The sequence below is a fragment of the Limulus polyphemus genome, unplaced genomic scaffold (assembly GCF_000517525.1).
Source record: "Limulus polyphemus unplaced genomic scaffold, Limulus_polyphemus-2.1.2 Scaffold5050, whole genome shotgun sequence".
Taxonomy (NCBI): domain Eukaryota; kingdom Metazoa; phylum Arthropoda; class Merostomata; order Xiphosura; family Limulidae; genus Limulus; species Limulus polyphemus.
This window is the reverse complement of record NW_013670660.1, coordinates 55923-71249: the sequence shown is the minus strand read 5'-3', so window position 1 is coordinate 71249 and position 15327 is coordinate 55923. Positions and strand designations below refer to the sequence as shown.

General features: G+C 32.8%; 1 protein-coding gene across 1 annotated transcript in view; it reads right to left on the bottom strand.

Moving 5' to 3' along the window:
* Nucleotides 1-3975: 3975 nt before the first annotated feature.
* Nucleotides 3976-15327, bottom strand: part of LOC111089030 (gamma-aminobutyric acid type B receptor subunit 2-like) — a 21542-nt gene continuing 10190 nt past the window's right edge. Inside the window, exons 2-4 of the mRNA XM_022400663.1 lie at nt 8733-8900; nt 8016-8117; nt 3976-4061 (exon numbers count right to left, since the gene is read on the bottom strand). Of these exons, the coding sequence (XP_022256371.1) occupies nt 4026-4061; nt 8016-8117; nt 8733-8900 (306 nt within the window). The 3' untranslated portion in view covers nt 3976-4025. The remainder of the gene's footprint in view (nt 4062-8015; nt 8118-8732; nt 8901-15327) is intronic.

The window sequence follows — 15327 nt, the reverse complement described above, 5'->3', positions numbered from 1 at the left end:
AGTACAACGCTAAAATAATTACACAATAAATAATTTATTTAAATAGGAAATAGTCCTAAAATGTTTCAGTGTTCTTACGCCACCATCTTCACGAGTAAAAGTTGACGTTTGGTCAAGACTTATATACTACATAATTATTTGCATTCCTTTAGCGCCACCCAGAGTTTATAAAACATATGTCTAGTACTTTATTTCATCTAAATCTGGACCGTCTTCTTTGTTCAGCACAATATTTTTGTTTTTGTTTATCCTATCTCTGTTGTTTCTCTAATATTTATTTGAAATTTCAACTCAACCCGATTTTTCAATTTAACGTTATTCCAACCTATAGCATGAGATGTGCCCTAATTTAACAATTAGAATTATTTTACGCAAGAAAGACATTCGGAGACATTTTAAAAGTACATATGTGTTAAATGTCTACCTGATTTTTCACAATAAATCATAGAGGTTAATATATATATATATATAATCTTTCAAATGCCCATGAAAAACGTCTTAATCTTAGTTAGTAGCTGTCTTAAGTAAAATGTGTAACCCAATATAATTTGGTTTGGTTTGTATGGAATTAAGCACAAAGGTACACGATGGGCTATCTGTGCTTTGCCCACCACGGGTGTCGAAACCCGGTTTCTAACGTCGTAAGTCTGCCCCCACTATAATATTTGGTTAATTTCGAACCAAATTCGCCACTGATCAGAAACAACCAAACGAAACTCCTGTTGGCTTTTGTCTTCAGAGAATATTTTGGGGCCACGCATTTAATCGTCAGCGAATAACTTATAAATAGTAAACCTTTCCAATATTAATTGTTATTATAATAGACAATAAGTAGCAAGTAACGTAAAGGAAAATAAAACTATTATTGTTGTAATTAATTCAATTTGCAGCATTCGGTTTGCAAAATTTTTAAGACTAAAATATTATTTTGTTCAATAAAGACTTTTTAAACATTCATGTTTAGCGATTACTTGTTTATTTTGAATATTCACACAAAGCTACGCAACGGCTATTCGTCCCTAAGTTTTAGCTGATAGACCCGAGGGAAGGCAGCAAGCATCCACCGCTAACTCTTGGATACACTAATCCAATAGTGGCACAGCGGTATCTCTGCGGAACTTACAACGCTAGAAACCTGGTTTCGATACCCATGGTGGGCAGAGCACAGATAGCCCATTGTGCACCTTTTTGCTTAACTTCAAACAAATATATAAAATAATCCAATAGTGAGATTTCACCATTACTCTTATAACGCAACCATGGTCCTATAGTTCCGAGAACGACATTTTTCGGACAACGGAACCATAAACCTTCGGATCCACAGTCCAACACACTAACAACTGGTCATTCCCAGCCTTACTTCAGCAATATTATTTATAAGAAGTAAATTTGTATATTAACACATATCGCCTTTCGCAACAAATCGCAACTGTTTCTCTTATTAAAGTTCTAGCGAAAAGAATGACTAAATAAAACAAAATCAGATTGTTGCTATAATCTGAAAGTATTTGTTATACATAAGTTTGTTTACGAAAAGCAAATATATTCAAAGTAGAAAACAACACTATCATAGAGATTTAGTGGAATTACCTCTAATATAGTTTCTAAAAATGTTTTGAAATATATATTCGAACTAATCTAAAATGTAGTTGTTTTTTCAAGTTCTCATTCGCTATATACTGAAGAGATTATTAATAACGCTTTCAAACTCAACGGTATAAAAAATAAAATCATGTAGTCGCTGTTACATTAAGGATAAAATATTTTCATTGTAAAATAACTCGTTTCTAAATTACCAAAATTTATTTGTTTGTTCAAGCGCAAAGCTGCACAATGGGCTATCGGCGATGTATTCGGCATGGGGATTGAACCCCAAACTTTAGAATTACAAGCCCTTGAAAGTACCTCAGGGAGTTTTCCAAAACGATAAACTGGCATTCTTCTCTCTCCTTGAAGGCTGTCTTTTCTCTGAGAGTCTCTCAGTGGCACAGCGGTATGTATGTTAACTTATAACGCTAGAATTCGGGTTTCGATACCCGTGGTGGCCGGAGCACAGATAGCTAACTGTGTAGCTTTGGGTTTCTCTGAGATTTCGTATTCTATAAATCACTGGCTCATATAATCCAAAACATCCTTAGGAAATTTAAGACATTTTTATAATTTAGCTGAAGCCCATTACTTCTCCTTTTCCAAAAAATGTTTAATATCTGGATTTTCAGTCAAACTTGTGATATCTAAATACAGAGTGCTAGCCTACTAGCCTGTGGGTAGTTTTGGTTAGGCTCTATGCTTTTTTTTATCTATTCACTTGATAAATGTTTGAAAAAAAAGTTTTAAATCTTCTCTGATGAGTTTGCCATTTTTTTCTTGGGGGCGATGTGACCAATTTCAGGTGATGGAAAGTAAACTAGAATTTCTGTGCCCGAAATTAAAATCCCTCTTTAACATCTGGGTTAGAAACCTGTGCACTTTCCCTACTGGTATCTGACTCAACTTTAGGTTTTGTGTGGATTAATTCTCACTGAAAATGTTCAGCTCAATTCCCTTTGTGTACTTTCTCGTTGTACATAACTCCTTGATGGATGATGTAATAAATTTATCTCTTCAGGCAATTTATTATCTTCTTCTACAATCATTATCTCAGTGTGGCGCACTCGGCCCTACATTGTGAATTTTTCTACATATTGTTACGTCGTCTCCTGTGGGATCAGGCTCATAAGATGGGATCAGGCTCATAAGACTTACAAGTCGAATAAATGTAATCCCATTTTACTTGATATACGATAAGGCATCCATTAAGGAGTGTTGAGCAAGAAAAATATGCAGTTTAATGCACAAAGTTAATTGAATTGAGCTTCCTTAGAGAGATTTAATCTATATGAAACCCAAAAGTCAAGGTTTTTATCTTTATGTAGTTGAATTAGTTTAGATTGCATGTATATTTTGAGTGTGTCTAAGCGTGTCCCAGACAACTACTGCGGCTATAGACAAGCAAATGACAGAGAAGTTGGTTATTTTATGTATAGTATCCATTGGCGGGTCAGTTGTAAGTTTACTGATTCACAACACTAAGATCGGAAGTTCGATTCCCTGCAGTGGACACAGCGCTAAAAACAACAATAGCTTAAAAATACCTGCCCCTAACTAGTGGCTCAACGGTAAATCTGCGTGGTTACAACCTTAAAACCGGATTTTTTTATGCCCGTGGTGGGCAAAGCACAGATAGTTCATTGTGTAGCTTTGTGTTCAGCAAAAAACAAGCAAACAGTTTTATTTATAATTTCTTTTTTAGGCACATTGTGCTATAACTAATATATAAATAAAATGAAGAAAACGACTGTTTTTGACACAATGAAGGATAAAGCCCTGATAACGGTAATTGTATTACCGAAACTAGTTGGATTTAAATAACTAGGAAAGCTTCATACTTCAATGTTTTTTCTTTTATTTACCAATTACATCCACCTTGCCCTCAATTCAGTCGTATTTAGCTATTTCATCAACCTTGCCCTCAACTAAATCGCTCCATTATATCTATCTATTTCATCAACCTTGTCCTTAACTAAATCGTTCTATTGTATTTATCTATTTCATCAACCTTGCCCTCAACTAAATCGCTCCATTATATCTATCTATTTCATCAACCTTGCCCTCAACTCAATCGCTAAATTATATTTACTTATTTAATCCACCTTGTCCTTAACTAAATCGCTCTATTGTATTTATCTATTTCATCAACCTTGCCCTCAACTAAATCGCTCTATTGTATTTATCTATTTCATCAACCTTGCCCTCAACTAAATCGCTCCATTATATTTATTTATTTGATCCACCTTGTCCTTAACTAAATCGTTCTATCGTATTTAGCTATTCCATCCATCTTGCCCTCAACTAAATCGCTCCATTGTATTAACATATTTCATCCAACTTACCCTCAACTCAGTCGCTCTATTGGCTGCTGAATCATTTATAACGGCCAATAAGAACTGGACATTAATATCTTATTTTCATATCAGAGACCACTTCTAGAGACGTGACCACCTTATCGGATGTATGTTCACCTATAGGAACAGGTAGGGTTGTATAACTGATCCTTGGACGCACCTATGTTCTATATTTAAAGACGAGCTACTGACTGTTAAAGGTTTTACCATTTAGTATACAGTAAACATATTGAAATCGTAAGTGTTCAATTCTTAAAACTTTTGAGCAGTGGCATTATGAAATTTCAGAGTAAACCTAAAAGTTCAAAAGTTAAGAATTATAATTCTATATATAAGTTGCCCGAGAGTACTGAATATGGTAAGATATCTTTCTGAAAGGTTCTGTTAATTCTCCTTGATTTTAAAAAGAATAAATATTTGTCCCTACTTTGGTGTGAATGTCTTGTTTACACACTTATATGTTTAGTAAATACTAGACCAGTATAGTAAATATGACATGAACATAATTAATACATTGAGTGAAATATCCGAGATACAAGTTTGGTGTACTTGGCTATGAAGAAAGGCGAAATGAATAGAAAATAACGTCATGTTGATGTAGCAGACAGATTTAGTTTATATTTACCTCTCATAACACCCAACAGATGGCGACAAAATATCCGTACAGTTCTACATTAACCGTTCTTTCACTTGATGTCTAGTAATCATGATAGAACTTCAGATGTTAAACAGTACGAAATCGATACAAACTTCATTTTTCTTTGTCACATTTTTGTAGTTTTAGTTTTAAATTAAGCATCTGAAACACCCATTTAATGAAAATTTGTTTAAGTTTTGAAAATTCATTTGCTAAAGGTTTGGATTTTATAACGATCACGCTTAAAAAAACTATTTACGAAAGATTACATTTCTATGGTTAAAATGATGACTTCTGAAGTTTTGTATGATTATTCCTTTCGTGCAATGAACTTTTTTATTGTTCTAGCTTTGCATTTTGTTGAGACCGTGATTAAATGATAATTAAATGTTTGCACGTTGTTTGTAGAAAGGCGAAACTGTGTTAACAGTCAAGTTTTGGTGATTAATGTCAATAAAGAAGTCGTGATTATTAAGTATAAATATAACTTTAATGACAGCGTTAATAAACAACTATGACACGGTTTTGTAAAATGTTTTCAACAACCATGAACAATGATTTATTTTAACATGTCACAATTACAAAATCTATCACATTCACATTGAATATTTTTTGTCATTTTCTTGTGAAAATTGAGTTATGCTATTTGCTCCTGCTATCTTTAAAGATACACTTGTGGGCTGCATTCTTTTGTAATGCGGCGTTATTTTGAAGTGGTAGAAAAAGATACTGCGAACCATATACATCATTTATCTTAAAAGTTCTTTGTTTGACTGTGGAATTGTTTTTGCATTTAAGCTCAGTTTTGTTTATTCAAAATAACACGAAAAATGTAATGACACACTTATTTTAAAAACACCAAACGTTTCTGATGTATTGAAGAGATCGCGTATTTTTAGCTTTCTATTATAAAACATGTTGTGTCTAAAAGGATTTTTGTTATGTTAATAATATCATCGCTGGAAACCCAAATATATATACTACTAAAACTCTGAGATTGTTTGCTTGTCTGTAATTAAATACGGCAAAAACGGCGCACAATATCGCCATATTTGTAATGAAATGAGAACAGAAACAGAATAAAACAGGTTTCGTTAAATATTGAAATTAGCTTGAATTCTTCATAATCTCGGAATATTGTTACTACGGTATATATTAGAGACCGTGTGATAAGAAATAATGAAATTACCAACTGTTACTATGGTGTATATTAGAAAGAGTATGATAAAAAATAATGACATTATCCAACTGTTACTATGGTGTATATTAAAGATCGTGTGATAAGAAATAATGAAATTACCAACTGTTACTATGGTGTATATTAGAGAGAGTATGATAAAAAATAATGACATTATCCAACTGTTACTATGGTGTATATTAAAGATCGTGTGATAAGAAATAATTTCGGGTCACTTTTATGAAAATTTCTAGCACGAGTAATTTTACATCACACTACACTTCTTGAATTATGAATAACACGAATGGATTGAAATATTTAATTAAACTATCTCAAAATAAACGTTCATTTCGGTGCAATATTCAAATTAGCTTGAATTCTTCATAACCTCTGAATAGTGGGTGACCAAACGAGTCACGATGGTCTAGTAAAAACTAATTTCTTTATGGAACATGCTAAAGATTGGAATATAACGATTTATAATTATAAATAATTTGTAGATAATAGTGAATTTGTGATTTGGATGATTTGAAAGATCACTTTTTCCCCTAAAATTTGATTCTTCTTATCTAATAACAAAGTCAGGAAAACAATTCATTGGTTAAAATGCTGTAAAAAAAGTGAGCTTTTCTACCCTCCTTCTATTGAATGTAAGAGATTTTAATTAATTTAACCTGTAATGTGCAGTGTTAAAGAAAGCGCCAAAATATTTTATAAGCGATTAATAACCTATTATCAAAAGTAAACCAACCATAAAGATCAGAATTAAAAAGTGATTATAAACTAATAAAGCCACATCTATATGATAAACTGGCCAGCGCATAATGTCATAAATCAAATCAATAAACTAGATAATCAGATTCATGATTAGAATGCATTGAACCATCAGTCGACTTCCCTTGCTCTTAACGATATTTTCAGCCATATATTCTATACCCATTCGTATTTAAACTGTTCTATAAACACGTTCTAGTTACGAATATAAATAATATGGTCGTCATACTTTCCAATCAGTCAATACGTCGTTCTAGCGAACTTTATCTCTAACGTAGTTAATTGTTCTTTCATTTGAATATGTTCTTATTCATTACATTCTTTTGTAATATCTCAAAATATGGAGTTACATATGTAATCTTTTTCACAGAGATTAAAGATATTAATACTTGTAATTGAAAGATCGTATTAAATATTGCATATCATCGAAAGTACTGTGTTAAAATAAATCACTGCGTTGCGCTTGTAGTAATAAAATAAATATATCTTTGACTCTGTCTTATTGTTATGAAATTAATAATATTTATTAATTACGGAAAAAATATCTTTTATAATGGACAAAAATAATTACCTTACACTAGACAAAAAAGAAGGGAATTTTGAACGTTTAACTACCATAAAAAGTAAAGTTTTAAAGTAATGTTGTCAAACAATATAACTGAACATGTTTCGTTAAAGAAAAACCAGATCATGTCTCTCTCTTTCATAAGAAAGTTACTACGTTATAACAGCAGTAAACAAGAAATTATTTCTATCTTGAATATAACACAATGGACATGAAAAGAAGCTATAATGCTTCATTACCAGCAATGGGTAAATGTATGTTGCGTTACAAAAACTGACTATTTTTGCCTAGCAAAAAAAAAATGAATTATTAATTTCCTTACATGTACAGAGACATTTTTTACACGTGTTTTCATTTATAGGAAGGAAACTGAGTTTATCATCATGGAATAGTCCTAAATGGATAAAAAAATCATTGTGTTTACAAAAGACAATCGTCTGCTTTGCTGTACAAGGTAGAATAATGATCCTAATATATTGGTCAAGATAAAACAATATTATAATAAGTTAAGCTTGACGAAAATAGCTTTTTGTTTAGAGAACGAGTTATTCCAATCCCTTCTATACAAGCAAGAGCTGATATCTAGATTAAAAGATCATTGAGTTGAAATTTCCCATAAATAAATATATATAACAATGGTGGAAACTGTTCTATTGTTAGAGTACAATCATTTATGCCTAAAACAACCAGAATACCCCCCCCCCCTCATGAATAAAGAGTTGAACTTCAGTGGTAGCTTGAATTGATACTTACAAAATAATTTCCACTAATCTAATCTGTTTGATTTAAGAACATCCAGTAGTGTCATAGATACTGCATTATTAACAATTTAGAAAATGTTTAACTTTTATTATTTTTCAAGAAATAGCAAATCTTGAGATAATGTTTTATATGGTTATAAGATGGCGCTCTGCTCACCTTCAGTTTAGACACAGCTGACTTAACTTCGTCCACAAACCCTTGTTGAGCAGCAATTTCTATCTTGGCAGTTTCAAGATCCGTCAGCAACTTGCTGTGGGGCTAAAACAGAGGAATTATATAAATGATTTAAAAAAAAAACAACGTATTTCTGATTTAAAAAAACCACGAAACAAGTATCTCTAATTTCATAAACACTATTTTTATAGTCAACTAAGAAAAAACACTAATGTAGTTTTGCAGATTGAAAAAAATGTAATATTTGGTCAAACGAGCTGAAACGTTTGTAAACGAACATAACCAACATAGAGAAAATAGCAGTGATTGTTATAAGAAATAGTATGGAAATTGGTTGTTCAAGTAAAACCGGAAAGAAAACAGTTGAAACGCTATTATTTCTGTATTCGTAAGCCGTTTTAGGAAAAATAAGTAAACAACAAAACAGCAAGCACCGTTGGACAGCTAATATACACCTTCCTAACTCGGCACGCAAAACGAAAATAAACTCTATAACGCATTACTTATTTTTCACTTATTTGACGACTGGGTTGTTACAACTTTCGTTACCAAATAAAAATATACGTGATTATGTAGTTTAATTCCCAGGGATGTTGTTGATTTTACTTCTCTGCTTGAAAATACAAAACCTTTGGAAATGTTTGAAATAATCTTTTCCATACACACTTAGATACTAGATAAGCCTGTTTAAGTACTTACCAAGGCATAGCGAGGAGAACTTTGGTAAAGAGTGCCAACTCTGGTCCAGTTGAAGTGTCGAAGTAGTGCTACACGAGCTAGATTAAAGGCAGCTTCACTCGGAACCACTCGGAAAAAATTCGGATAATTTTCAACTGTGTACATCGGGTGTGTATCCCCATACGTAAGCTAAAACAATACCAAATTTAGGCATCCTAATATGAAATATTAAGACTATATCAAATTAGATATATTATCTTTTCATTGTCACGAATGAATAAGCCACTTGAAAGAAGAATATTCGGTTGGATGACACAAATATGTTGTGTTTATAGTAAAAACGTTCTCATATTACAGTGAAACCTTCTAATGCTCATGGCTGGAAATACAAATATAAAACCACGAAGAATCGCAGATTCAGTAATATGTATAGATGTATATACAAAGGTTAATAAGAAGCATAAGTTCTTAGCGTTATAAGTTCGCAGGTGTACCGCTATACCACTGAAAGAGAGGGGGGGGAGCTTTCAAATACTTTAATATAGTATTTTCCCTTTTAATTAACACCATATCTCAGAAGTTGATAAAAAAAAACACTCTAACCACCATAGAATTCACTAGTAAATGGTATATTTGGAACATTTGAGGAGAGAAGGAAGAGCTGGGACGAAAGATGCTGAACACGTACTTGTTAGAGACACATAACAAAGAAAACCAGATGGTTTTATCTTGACAAACGTCAACAAGTAACTATTCCAAGGAAATCGTCTTAAGTATTACTTCTTTATTTATAAATTGATACCACACTCGCTATAGTAAAGTAATAACACCATAAAAGTGTTAGGCAAGGCAACCTGAAATGCATTTTGTTTTAGATTATAAAACCCAAAAGCTTCTGTGTTTGGATGAAGTTCTACAGTCGTTAAATATCCACTTTTTTTTCACGTATAGAAAAAAAATCGTTAAATACCAACAAGGGATAAGATTGATTTAGCAAGAAGTTGAAATGTATTTGTACGAACTAAGTTTCAGCTAAAGTAATATACAATAAATACAAACCGTTTTGAAGACATAAACTATAGTATTGGTCTTTTTACCTTATAAAAACGTTAGATTAATGAAGTCACCAGCTTGTTCTGTTAAAATATCCCCAGAGGAAGCAATCGAATAAAAAAAATAGATACAGATCAAGAGAGTTTTGTTGTAAATAATAAATAGATTGTAAAAAGAATCTTTTTATTTCCTTGGAAGTTATACCCTCCAGGACTATTTGTTTTTAAAAACATTTCATACAAAGAGCGCTACAGAGTGCAATGAAAAAGTCCTGTAAGTTCTAACAGAAAGTCGCTGATTCTGTTTCTTGAAGTGCTCTATTGTGGACCATTCACATTTATTACATGCGCCTGTGGTAATAAACCAGTCACATTTATTACAAGCGCCTGTGGTAATAAACCAGTCACATTTATTACATGCGCCTGTGGTAGCAAACCAGTCACATGTACTACACTGGCCTGTGGTAGTAAACCAGTCACATGTACTACATGGGCCTGTGGTAATAAACCAGTCACATTTATTACTTGGGCCTGTGGTAATAAACCAGTCACATTTATTGCTTTCGCCTGTGGTAATAAAGCAGTCACATATGTCACTCGCGCGTAATGTAATAAACCAGTCACATTTATTACTTTCGCCTGTGGTAAACTAGTCACATTTATTACTTGATTCAGTGGTAATAAGGGAGTCACATATGTCACTTGCGCCTAATGTAAGAAACCATTGCCAATTATTACTTGAGCCAATGGTAATAAGGCAGTCACATATATTAATTGCTCCTAATGTAATAAACCAGTCACATTTATTACTTACGCCTGTGGTAATAAACCGGTTACATTTATTGCTTTCGCCTGTGGTAATAAACCAGTCACATTTATTACTTTCGCCTGTGGTAATAAACCAGTCACATTTATTACTTTCGCCTGTGGTAATAATCCAGTCACATTTATTACATGCGCCTGTGGTAATAATCAGTCACGTTTATTACTTGGGCCTATGGTAATACAACAATCACATTTATTACATGCGCCTGTGGTAATAAACCAGTCAAATGTATTACATGCGCCTGTGGTAATAAACCAGTCATATTTATTACAAGCACCTGTGGTAATAAACCAGTCACATTTATTACATGCGCCTGCAGTAATAAACCAGTCTCATTTATTACATAGGCCTGTGGTAATAAACCAGTCACATTTATTACTTTCATCTGTGGTAATAAACCAGTCACGTTTATTACTTTCACCTGTGGTAATAAAACTAATTTAGCACGAAAATTTCCACCAGAACTTCAGTTTTTCTTTGACTCACGCTTATGAGTCATCTTCGTTTTATGTTTAGTTTTATTTCAAAAATGAAGCAATAAATCTAATTTCACGCTAAATTTGTATAGGCAAAAGGTAAGGCTTCAATAAAAAAAAAAGACATTTGAAATAGAATAAACGATAACATTGTTATGTATTATTTTCAATGCTCTTCTGTACTAAAACCATTTGTTATCACGAGCTAAATTAGGTTAGAAAAGTGTGATATCAAAAGCCATGAAAAACAAGAATAATATTAATACAGTAAAAAGTGTAATTGCAACTGGAATTTCTTAACATCTTCTAATTAAAGAGAATATCGTGAGACATTAATATTGTGTCACAATTTTCTACCCATCAAACCTACAGCTTTCGTGCTCCTAGAATCAAACATGCAAAAAGTTATTAAATTTTCTCATAATCGCAACGTATTGCTTGTTTTTTGTTTGGTAAAAAAAACTTATCTACAGCTAATACAAGACAAGCTACATTGAAACTAATGTCTGCGTCAGGTGCTTGGTGGTTGGAAGAAGGGAACCGTTTTGTTATGTTCATTGTCACAGCTGTTAATTTTTTATTTTTTTACTTTATTAAATAAATGCTTTCAACTCATTTATCAAGCATACTACAGATGTTAAATAAAACTTAAAGCATGCATATGTTAGCCTATAAAGAGACACAGGGTACTGTCAGGCTATGATTAAGTGAAAACCAAAAATATGTGATATCTTTACAAAAACATAACACTTAAAAAATGGTGGCGAAGCTAGGAATTACACAAAAGTGAAAATACAAAGTTTTGATATCACATTGACTTACCAAGATAAGTTTTAAATTGCTTAACTGAGCTTTGTGTTATTTTAAACGTGATTAAGATCACAATCTTAGATCGCATTAAACTAACACAGTATAAAACACAATTTTCAATCATATTGAAAAAACACAGTATGGAAGACAATTTTTTCTAATTTGTTCATATCTTATAAACAAATAATAATTTTGCACTGATCTAAATAAATAACGGTATAAAAATTATTCAAATTATGTGTTTTGAACAAAAGGTAACTGAACGTGCCAACAATAAAACCTTAAACTAGGTCGTGAGAGTACAAAAGTTAAGAACGCTATATTCAAACGATTTTGGTGCTTCACCACACGTTATAGTTCATGTCGTCACGGCCTACCATTGACTCAGCGTTAAGGCCGATGTCTTATAACGCTAAAACCTGAGTCGCGATGGTTGTAGTGGGCACAACAAAGGTAGCCCATTGTGTGGTTTTGTGATTAGCAGCAAACAGGCGAACCATGTAGCGTAATTTCTTTCTGAAAACAATATCAGTCGTAAGACTATCCTGTCCAAAGCACACCACTCCTCCTTGTTTGTTTTCCATAGTCCGTCTTGTGTACAAAAGCGATGCTTTTCTAAAGCTTGTTTTAACAGTATGATCGCATATAAATCGATAAGCGTTGTATCTGGTGACATGACTGGTATATCTTCGTATGGAATAGCATGAATACCCGTTTAATTCTCCAGCTTCTTGAGATATGCTACGGTTGAACTGGAAGTATGACTAGAAGACTTATCTTCTTGGTTATGTTGCGTACTGTTGCTTTTGGTATTTAAACTAAGCTTGTCACTATCCTTTGTGTTCGTGGATTCTCACCTGTTGCAAAACATCTCACTTTACTTACCAGAGTTGAATTACGACTTGTTGCAGGTCTCTTTCTGCGTGGTTCTGGAGCTCCAAGTTGATCTATGTTATTTTGTTTTCCAGTGTCATTGAGTACAAGGGATATTCATATCTTGTAATACCCAAATTCCTCTTCTGAAAACATGTTTATGATCTGAGTATTTAAATATTTGCAACGGAAATGCCGGTATAAATATGCTTCCCAAAATCCACCAATTTTCGGTAGCATCGCACTTCCCACGTTATGCAAATTAATGTCAAAATGTAGTTCAGATATATGCTGTTACACTGTTAGTATATATTTGTTGTGGTTGTCTCGTGACTTGCTAATTTGCACATTCAAAGTCGTTTTAATACAACGTACTTAACCTTCTGTATAGGCATAAGGTTAACAGGATTAGTATTTTGAATACGTATTACACTTTGAATACTTCATTTTGAAAGTAATATTCGACATTTGATAAATTTAGATTATTCCTGTTAAACTAATTCAATGAGTTATAGATTAACTCTAAATTTTTTTCATTGTAAAAACTAAAAGTGTGAATCATAAGCCGCGAAACTGGGAGTTTTGATATAAGGTTATTTCCCTTTACATTAATAAGCCACTCAAAATACTCTAAAACCTGAGAAAACAATGTTAAAAGCAATAAAACACAGACAAAATAAGATGGGGTAAAGTAAGCCTTCAATCTCTCATAGATAGCTCTTAGGAATAACGTTCTTAGTCCAACATTCACAACATCTTAGAAGTGCCTCATGTCAAGGGGCCATTAGCTTCAATACTAACTGGCAACAGTGAACGCCCAATAACAACAATAGAAAACAGGTCTTGCTGAGTTCAGTTCTTTCTAACATCTAAAACAATATCGTCGTAACGGTTGGTCTCCAGGGAAACTGTCAACTAAACTCGGACTCAACTACGTTCTTCGGTATGAATTAGATTAATGTTGCCATTCTGCACTAAAAGTCTGTTTGCGGGATTTTGTTTGGAGGGTATTTATTATATCCAAAAATATAGATATACTATTTTTATATTATATTTCTCAAGCACAAGCTACGTGGTTTTAATCTAGATTTAATATAATAAATAATGTACTCCGCAAAGACAGCAAAAACAATACAAACTTTAAGTAAGCTAACGTATTATAAGTTCTTTTCTTTAAAGGTGGTGCAAAATCCCCGTCACACCAAACGTGCTCGCCCTTTCAGCCGTGGGGGCGTTATAAAGTGACGGTCAATCCCACTATTCGTTGTTATAAGAGGAGCCCAAGAGCTGCCTTCCCTCTAGTCTTACACTGCTAAATTGGGGACGGCTACCGCAGACAGCCCTCGTGTAGCTTTGAACGAAATTCATAACAAACAAATCAAACTTAGTGGTAATCCTGAAGGCACAGATAGCTCATTGTACTTAGTCAGAAACAAAAAATAACAAATTTGAATTCATTTTTTTTTGTCGTAATTATTACTATTCTGACAAGCATTATGGAGGAAAGAAACAGTTATACTTTACCACGAACATCTTGTAACTTTTAAAAACTGAAGATCATCTCATATCAACCAAATAAAGATGAAACGATAGAAAACAAAGGACTTATTACATTTCTCTATTTAAAATGTTATAATATTACTACAAAAAAGTTTGTTGTGTTTGAATATCAAAGGCTTTCATATAAAAAATTTCCAAGCCAGTTATCATTGACAGTTGAGATCTCTTTCATTAGTTTTCCATAGAAGATTAGATACATTATATAATTGAAAATTATTTTCCAGTGATAAGAACAGTACAGAAACACCTTTTGTTTTGAAGGTTTGGAAAATGTAGTGGTCGTCCTTGAATTTTTATAAAGGTACTAGCTGTGTACCCGTCCTTCGTACGGGTTGTGTGTATAAATAATACATTAATTTAACAATTAACAAACAAATTACTTGTACATTATTTACATTACATTTTACATTTTTATTGTATGTTATTATAACAATTAAATATAAGTTAACAAAAGATACTGTGGACCATGTGTTAACTGCGTCACTTAGAAAAAACGGAAAATGTCAAATTGTGATGAGTTGTACTTGTGTGTTTGTAGTGTATCACACATCTGTGAAAAAATTAGTTTTATTTACCGAAGAGCCTCTTGATAGACGACATTGGAAGTACGTCCACCTGGGGCATAGATAAATAGGCTGTGAGAAGATCTGACTCTTGAGCAGGCTACATATAGTTTTTAAACTCCAAGGATAGTGTTCATAAAAAAGAAAAGAAAGAACGCAGTTCGCGAGTCAAGCGCAAAAGAGCAATGCCGAGTGGACGGGCGAGCGACCCTTAGCAAAGAAATACTTCTTTTAAAGAAATATAACCTTAAAAGCAATAAATAATGCCAAAACATAAACAAAATAAAGCACAGACAGCTGGAGTGACGCAACAAATTTTTTGTATGAGTTGTTTTCTTTCCAACATAGAGATAATAAACATTGCTTTGAAAATTTTACATTGTATTCACTGTTACCCCGGTAATCATTAAAACAAAAAAATATCCATAAGAATAACATTGGAACTTTGAAGACCCG